This window comes from Arachis stenosperma, chromosome 3, assembly GCF_014773155.1.
Source record: "Arachis stenosperma cultivar V10309 chromosome 3, arast.V10309.gnm1.PFL2, whole genome shotgun sequence".
NCBI classification, from domain to species: Eukaryota; Viridiplantae; Streptophyta; class Magnoliopsida; order Fabales; family Fabaceae; genus Arachis; species Arachis stenosperma.
Genome location: NC_080379.1, coordinates 13,826,646 through 13,836,080, shown reverse-complemented (window position 1 = coordinate 13,836,080; position 9,435 = coordinate 13,826,646). Strand labels below are relative to the sequence as shown.

Below are 9,435 nucleotides of genomic sequence, written 5' to 3'. Positions count from 1 at the left end.
TTTAAAATCAAATAAAATCTTTCTTTCTATGAGGTCATGTCTTTTCAATTCATATCAATAGGTGATGCAGTTGCATGGTTTAAGAAAATTTTTTTGGGTACGGTTACCAATACTCCCTCTCTTCTCTCCATAACTCTTCCTTAAACCTTTTGGTTTCCTCCACTCCCTTTATTATTTCTCTTCCCTCAAAATTCAGAAACTACCCATATGAGGAAGAAAACCATTCCACAAAGGCCTCCTCGTGAAAAAATCCTCAAACTTCCATCAAAACTGAAGCCCTCTACTCGGTCAAGAGATCAAACATTCACTCACTCACCTTCTCCTCCTACCTCTCCTCCTCGTACTGATCCCATGGCACGGACCAAGACCACACCAAGGTATCCTGCCTCAGCCAAGCCGACGTCACCACCAAAGGCAACGCCTTCCAAACCAAGCTCCTCAAAACCTGGCTCATCCAAGGGCAAGCGCCCTACTGCTAAAGAACCTATTCTTGAGTCAACACAACCTAAGCCAAAGTCTATTCCTGTGCGTTCTCAGTGAGGTAAAACTCGAGTTCCTCTTAAATCAGATAGTGAACCTGACATTGGGCCTTTTGATCACAAATCTCAATTTTTGACCTCTCATTCAAACTATAACCCGTATAGATTCAAATCTGCCATGAATAATGACTTTTATGATGGAGTTATTAAGTATCATACCCTGTGTCCCTCTTTTCTTGCTGATTTGCCAACTTTGAAAAGAAAAGGTTTTCCTTTTGTTGAAAATTTGGAATTTCTGAACTAGCATCATCTATTTTCCATCAAAAAGCCGGTTTACCCTCTTTTGGTCAAAGAGTTTTATGCTAACATGACATATCATGAAGGCACTATTCACTCATATGTTAAGGGCCGAGACATAGTTTTAAATAATAAAACAATCAGTGATTCATTGAAGTATACTGATGTTGGGCCTTGTGCTTATGCGTCTGTTAAGTGGGATGAAAGAGTTGGTATTTCTTATCATGATGCTTTGGCTAATATTTGTGAACATGTCTCCTTGATTGATGGCATTACACCCACTCACAAAGTCCTAGGATATGAACGTGCTCAGTTGCACCGAATGATCAACCACATCATACTTTCTCAAAGTGGTTCATATCAAAAGGTTTCCTACACTGATACTCTTGTTTTATATGCCCTTCTCATCAAAACTGAAATTTCATTTACATATTTGATGGTTAGATACATGTTTGACTCTGTTAGGAGTGAAAAAGACAAAGCACTTCCTTATGGCATGTTTCTAACTTGCATATTTGAGTATTTTGGTGTTGACTTGACCAATGAGGAGTATCAAAATAGACATTCATATCTAAAAGGAGGTGGTGCAGTGAAACAGCAAAAGGGACCTACTCGATCTGAGAGAGTGGTTCTAGATGATGATGATGAAGAGTTCATTCCTGAGGAATCTCCTCCTCCCTCCACCGAGGGCACCTCCATCTCTACAGGCTAAAAATCTGCTTTGCTGAATGTTGTCAAGGATGTTGTTCAGGAGTTTGCCTCCCAATCCAATCACTTGATTGCAATGAGCACGGAGCAAAGGAAGCTAGCAAGCAAGCATGAAAATTTCCTCCGGAAATCAAGGGATCGAGTGGCTGTATTCATGACTTTCATTGATAACCTTCAAAAGGATGAAGACCATGCCACTGATGATGAAGAGAAAGCTGGTTCGGAGAAGAATGGTTCTGATGCCTAGATTTATTTCATGAAAACTGCTGCTGCTGCTGCTCTCTTTTTGTCTCATGAATTCTGTTTCTTTTGCTACTGTTAAACTGTCTTTTTTATCATGGATGACTGTAATAACTCTAAATACTACTACACTTTTGGTAGTTTAGTTAGTACTTTGAACTGTACTCTAACTCTTTCTTGCAGGATTTTTGGTGCTGTTTTTGTTGATCTTGATTATTATCCGCCTTTGATGACAAAAGGGGGAGTAATAGCTGCTGAATTGACTTTTGCTGCTTTTGTTGCTACTAAATTATTTTGTGATTTAATTGTAAATTTCTGATTGCTGCTAATGATAGTGTTGAGCATATAAATTTTGAGTTTCAACTGTGCTACTGCAGGGAATGAATTGACATGCAAACTGGGCTGAATCTGTGTTGCTGGTTATGTAGTATTCCTTAGTCAAGTTACATTATGTATAACTCTTTTTGTAAGTTTAATGTAAACAGGAACAAAAAGGAAAGAGCATAAATCCAGAGGAAGCTACTTTTGAAAAGGAAAGGGGGAGTAACACTAAAGTAAGAAACATCAATTAAAGGAAAGTTTTCTAACTTTACTAAAATTCAATTCCTTTTGGTTATTGCTTAAATATGTTTGTCATCAAGGGGGAGATTGTTGAGTTAAGAAATTAACTAAATTAATTAGTGATGACAAACATTATTTTTGGATAAAATAAATAATTAGTATTGATTAGTATATGTTGCTAATTATTTATTGATGCGGGTCAAAACCAAAATAAAAGCAAGCAGCCCAAACTGAATGGAATCAAAATATAAGGCTGGCGGACTATAAAGCAATGAAAGCTCAAAATAAAAACAAAGAAAAAAGACAGATGGGCCAAACGGGTTGCTTAATGGATATCCGATCCAAACCCAAGTTGATTTCAAATCCCTCCAACTTGATCTCACTTCCAAAGCAACGTCCCTCTTTTTCTCTGTCTTAGTCAAATCATAGAACTCAGAAAAAGTAAAAAAGAGAGCTTAGTTCCAAAGCTAGTCATGAAAGAAGAAGGAAAGAGAAGGTTAAGCAAAGAAGGGTAAGGTCTAATCAACCATTTCAAACCACATCAAGAAAAGATCAGAAGCTAAAAGGTAACCCATTTTCTTATACATGCAATACACTTTCTTCTCTTTATCTTCAATTCTCTGCCACTCCGTTTTGAGCTATATAGAAAAGAGGATTTCTGTTCCTCACTGCTGTGTATCTACGGTCACAAGTGATTCTTGGGGACTAAGTAGTTTCTCAATGGCTCAGATTCGGTTTACCATGGGAAGACTTTTGTGGTTGCTGTTTTATGGCTTTCGATCAAGATGGAGAAGTCAGAAGCAAAGTTTTCATTGTGAGGATTAATGGGAAAAAGTGAGACAATGGGTTGGTGAAGCTCAAGGCTCAAGAAGTTGACCTAGGAAGAGCAACCAAGCAACATACAAGGAGATAAAAGAAGATTTTCTGCTCATTCAGAACCAAGGAGAGAAAACCAGAGTTTGGTGAGTTGTGTTCTGCAAAGAAGTTCCTCTACTTGGATAATGCTTTCTTTCAAAGAAGCATTCGGCCAATACTGAAGAACTAAATCTGAGGTTTGCAAATCTGGTTTAGCATATAGCAAAGAGGTTGTTGATGAAGTCAATCTCCTTCATGTTTTTACAGATTGTAATGTACTTTTCTATGTTTATCTTTCTGTAATTTCTTGTGTGAAAAGGCATATTGAGAGAGCTCAAGTAAAAGCCATGAGTGGAAAAATGCTGAGTGATACACTTGAGAGAAAAGCCTAGAGTTGTTTTCAAATTTCTTTAGATATATCTATGTCTTGTATCTTGTACCTGTGAGGTATCCCTTTCTTAGTTGGGTCAGCACTAAGAGTGAAGAGTTAGGTATTAGCATAGCCAATGTCAAGTTAGGTTAGAATTTGAGTGTGAAAGGATTGAGTCAATCCTATGGAATTGGTGTATGTAATACTTTTAACTATAGTGAAAATTCCTCCATTGTTGTGGAGGAGACTAGACGTAGGTTGCATAGCATAAGGCAACTGAACTAGGATACATGCTGGTGTTAGCTTTTCTCTTCTCTAATGTGTTCTGTTTTCTGATTTTTATGAGAGAAAAATAAATTGTCTCATAAATTTTCGCTGCTGAGTACAAACAGAATGAAAATTAAAAGTTTGTTTTAAAAGGTCATAACAGCAACTAAAAGGAAGGCATAGATTCAACCCCCTTTTTTAAACCTACCACAACCTTCAAGTCGCTTAAACCAATTACTTAAATTGTTAGGACCGATTAAAAATTTTTAAATTATAAAAGAGTGTTTTGTTCTTCAATCAATTGTCAAAAATTGGAGAAGATGTTTATTTTATTGGCTAACTAAAAGTTAGATACTTATACTTTTCTATTAAAAAAAATGACAATTGAGAGTATTAATTTATTTTTTATTATTTTTAATATTTAAAAAAGTGAAAATTAGATGACATAAATTTATTATTACATAAGACATGTAATATCACATGAACCATGAATTTTTCAATAGTAATTTATTTTAGTTCTCAGATTATCTAAGATTCATAAACCATATGTCAACGGGTACCCAAAAAAAAAATCACAAATGAAATGTTCATACACAATTAAAAGAATAGAAAATATAAATGTATGATATGTATTCAGGAACCTATACATTCTTTTAATGGTGTGTTGTGAAAATAAAAGAACAACTAATGTTTTATTACAAGGTGAAATTACGCTTAGAAATGCTAGGAATTAAAATTACAAAAAATTTATTAATTATATGTAAAAGTAAGTCTTACAGGATTTTTGAGGTAGACTTATTTTTTAGAAAAATTAGGTGACAATTTTTTTTTTTTTTTTTTGAGGTAGTCCTTCTATGAATTTGCCTTCGTGGCTCCATGTGGCTAAAGGCTCACGGAAGAAAACAAGCTGATAAAAAAGATTAGATGTTCTAAAATAAATAAATAAAATAAAATAAATATAAAATAAAAAATATAAATAAAAAATTTTAGTATTAATATTCATTAATATTATTATTTTAATATAACTGAGATGATTCATATATATTTATTAATTTATTAATATGTTGCAGTGTATATTTATATATAGAGAGGTGTTTTATATTAATCTTGTGTGTGTATTGTCTCAGACTTTATCTTCCTATTTATATACGTATTAACTTTATATTTTTAAATTTTATTAATTGAATTCATTTTGAAAACTTTTTTTGTGACTGAAAAATAACAAAAGAACTAATAAAAAAGAAAAAATGAAGAAAAAAGAACTGCTTAAAAAATAAGACAGTCCCGCTAAATGCTACTCTCAAACTCCTTTCAAAATAACGGGAGCTCCATTTGGTGAGTATGAGTTCTCAACTTCTCATTGCCGTCTTTGCCATGATGTTCGCCACTTTATTTGCATCTCTCAAGATTAACCTGAAGTCAACACGCCTTTTCCAAGACATGATGTCCCTGAATTTCAACACCATAAGATCAACAAAACCAGAGTTATCCTAAAAATTATTGACAAGAGTAAATGCATTTACACAATCTATTTTACAAATAACATCTCTTTGCCCCAAGTCCCAGATTAAAAAATATTATCTTCAAATAGCAAACAACTCTTCTTACAGAATATTATGACTCTCAATCGTTCTCAAATAGTTTCATTACCAACTTCTATTCCAAGCTCTACTAACACAGACAAAACTAACATGATCACCAGTACCAGAATAACTTGCATCATAATTAATCTTAAAAGTACCCACTGAAGAGAAAATCTATGAGCAACTAATGGTAGAGGGGATAAAAACTTGTTACAACTCAAAAACATTCCAAAGCTCTTTTTCTAAAGACAAAACCATACTAGTCACCTTATTAGGGGGTCAAGACTCGTGTGGATGAAAGATCTCATTATTTCTAGAACATCAAATCCACCATAGACCAGAAAAGAATCTAAAAGGATGCTCTTTGCTATGAAGCAAGAACCAGTTCACCAAATCCAAAGGTTGACCAGAAATCTTAAAAGCTTGCCAAACTAGCTGAGCTTTCGGACAATCTCGAATACATTGAAAAACCTATTTCTGACCAGAAAAACATCATGGACAGCTGTCCGTCGATGAGATACTCCTCCTAAAACGACAAGCAGTAGTGGACAGAGCATCCCTAAGACAAAGCCAAGCCAAGAATTTATGTTTTTCTGGAAAAAAGGTGACGCCAAAGCCAAAGTCAATTCCCCTGGTCCTCCCAACCAAACTTCTTACTGAGCCACAAGTAACTACTACGAGAGTCATAAATCTTTGACGTCGCATCAGAACAATGTGGTAGGCAAGGATGTCCTCCCCGAATAGAAATCTAACTCTGCATGCCTGCTGTCACCATGTGAGGTACTCCTGCGTCGGACGAGGATCAGGGTGGCCATCGATGGTCACTGATGAGCGAATTCTTGACGGTTTAGAATTTCACAAATAGATCCTCGTTGCAAGTATAGCTTCTAAATCAACAAATAATCCTTTCATGCAAAAATTTGTTTGTCACAAGTACAAACCCCTAAAAATAATAACCAAAGTATTCAAACTTCGGGTCGTCTCTCAAAGGAATTGCAGGGAAGTGTTCTTGCTATTGGTTATGAGTTGTATATTTTGGGATTTTGAATAAGAGATATGAAAAGTAAATTGCAAGAATTAAAATAACAACTAAGAAAACTCTTGGCAAGGTATGGGAACTAGAAGTCCTATCCTCATTATCCTCCTCAATTGTGATATCAATTGTCCATTGCTCCCACTTAGTCAGCCTCTAACTATGAAAGAAAGTCAAGTAGATAAATCAATTTGATTCCTCAAGTCCTAGTCAACTCCTAAGGAAAGACTAGCTTTAGTGGAATTCAAATTAATTAGCAACTTCTAATTATCAATCAACAAAAGCATTAGATAACATCAAGAGTCACTAATTACTCAACCTAAGTCAAGAGGAGAGAATTCTAACTCATAACTAAAAGAAGCATTTCAACAAACACATAGAAGGCAATAAAAGTAAACATCATAAATTGCAAGAATTAAAGAAACTACAACTAATCAAGACAAGAGATCAACAATAGAAAGCTAAAGCAAGCATCAAAGGACATGAAAATAATAAATTACATTGAAAGAAAATGTAGATCTATAAAAGAATTCATAAACTACAACTAACAATACAAAAGAATTACAAGAGAAGTAGAATGCTACAACCACAAGAGAGCAATTAAAGATGAAAGAGGAAAATCAAAGCAAAAAAGAAGAAGTAGATATAGATCTAAACCTAATCCTAATCCTAGAGAGAAGAGAGAGCTTCTCTCTCTAGAAACTAACTCTAAACTACTTCTCAAACTAAACTGTGACTAATTGGTAAAAGTGTGTTGATCCCCTTCTAATCCTTGGGTTTAATAGCATCAGAAGTGAGTTGGATTTGGGCCTGGGAAGCCCAGAAATTGCCCCCAGTGGATTAACTTTAATGAGGTCACGTGCGAACATCGACGCGTACGTGTGGATCACGCATACACGTCGCTTGGCACTTTTGCTTCCACACGTGCGCGTCATGTATGCGTACACGTCGCCATGCGACTTCATATTCCACGCGTGCGCGTTTGCTGCGCTTGCGCGTGATCTCAGCATCCAAATCCTTGGTTTTCTATGATTTCTCCACTTGCATGCTTTTCCTCTTCATTCCTTTGATCCATTCCTAGCCTCTCCATCCTGAAATCACTAACAAACACATCAAAGCATCTAGTGGAATCAAAGGTGAATCAAAATTAACAATTAAAGGCCTAAAAAGCATGTTTTCACTCTTAAGCACAAATTAGGAGACAATCATGAAACCGTGCTATTTCATTGGATAAATGTGGAAAAAATGGCTAAAAACCACCCAAATTAAGCACAAGATGTACCACGAAATAGTGGTGCATCAGTCACCAAGTGGTGTACCTGGTAACTTCTCCTAAACAAGTCGTACCAGTCACAATGCACGTCGGGCCACCAGGCATCATCTCCACTCGTCGTCTTAAACAAAAACTCGTCGACATTCACCGAATCTGCTGACCTGTGCTGCTACCCCCAAAATGCCTCTTCACTCTGTCAATATGATGAAATTCTACAAAGTGAAAGCAGACGAGGGGGACAACAGTCCTCCATGTATAAATTTTTCCATCACTAGTAAGCCAGTCATGTGCAATCTGATGTAACTGAAAATCCTCATATGATGTCCATCGAAGTTAGGCAAATCGCATTATACAATAATTAGGAACGACTCACCATTACATGAAATAAAGTAGAAAACAAAACATGTCGTACCTGATCAAAAGTGAGGCCATCGATGCGATGACGTAAAGTCTGGATCCTGCCATCGTGGTGATCTCGACTTTGTTGTCCTAGTTCTGCTAACCTACACACAATAAAAAAAATTAACAACAGAAATTAGTTAATTACAATAATTAAATTGTGCCCACTGTGTATAAGTTGTTAAATTAAAAAGTAATAACAATAAGTACATACCTAACTACAAGTGGAAACCTAATGACGTTATATCCCACCGGACAAAATGACGACAACTTATGGTAGATCCAGGAGACAACAAGCGGCATGCAATCCACAATGTCAGTCACATCATGCCAAGTAGTGGTACAAAGTGAGTGGTACAGATGTGCCAGCAATGTAGACCCTCAAGACAACTGACTTCAATGGAGAAAATCCCCCAGCAACAACAGCCATCACAAAGAAACAAGTGTAGCAGACTTGTCCGTAAAAAAAAAAATCCTAATAAGCATCATCAAGTAGCACCTGGCGTACTTACGGAGTGTATGTGGATGTGTCTCAGTTGAAATATGTGAAACCCTGTTTCTTAGCCAGGTCATCCTCAGATCGAAATCTTGTTCCCCCCCTCTGGCTGTGGTGGCGGCCTGACGCGAAGTAAATCCGCAACCTACTCTCACGTGGGGTGTCCATGGTATTGCTGGAAGTCTCTGATACAACCCCAATCGGCTCGTTCTCAGTGCACAGACCAAGGTGGTAGGCAACATCTTGAAGCGTAATGCTGACTTCACCATGGAAGGTGGAAGCTGTGGGTCTCATGCCTCCATTGCTCAACAAATGCAAAGATAAAAAAAATTATCAAACATAAAATTTCTTAACTCTGTTACATGCCCAAATTCTGCTTCTCTGATATAAGACAATAGGCTGTCCGGCGGAGGAGACCCAAGGTCACATGGCTAACAGCAACCGATGCCTCTATAATAGTCGCAATATTTACTTTTGCATACGAATCTCGTCTGAACAATTAATTATGTTTAATAATTATTAAATATTGTAAATCGAGTAAATAAATATCGTTAATAAAATATTATATTTCATACAAATATAATTTTTATTGCTAATGTTCATAGTATTAAATAAAGAAAGGACAATCAAATAAGATTTAAAAAAATAAATTATTCATGTTGCACAACCTGATAATATTTTAGATGACTTCAATCTAATAATAAGTTTTAGCAAAAAAATCTGATCGAACAAATATTTTATTTAAATAATATATTTATTTAATTTAAATAATATATTAATTTATGTTTAGCTATTCTATTTATTTAACTTGAGTTAAAATTAACTATAAAAATTATTAAAACATATTATAACTAAGTTAATATAGAACTTCTAA

General features: G+C 35.5%; 1 protein-coding gene across 1 annotated transcript; it reads left to right on the top strand.

Moving 5' to 3' along the window:
• The first annotated feature begins 207 nt into the window (after window positions 1-207).
• LOC130965533 (extensin-like) lies at window positions 208-540 on the top strand. Its single transcript, XM_057890292.1, has one exon. The coding sequence runs from the start codon at window positions 208-210 to the stop codon at window positions 538-540; it is 333 nt and encodes a 110-aa protein (XP_057746275.1).
• The last annotated feature ends 8,895 nt before the right edge of the window (window positions 541-9,435 follow it).

Excerpts from the sequence above, each read along its gene's own strand:
- LOC130965533 (XM_057890292.1), top strand. The coding sequence starts at position 208 with ATGAGGAAGAAAACCATTCCACAAAGGCCTCCTCGTGAAAAAATCCTC.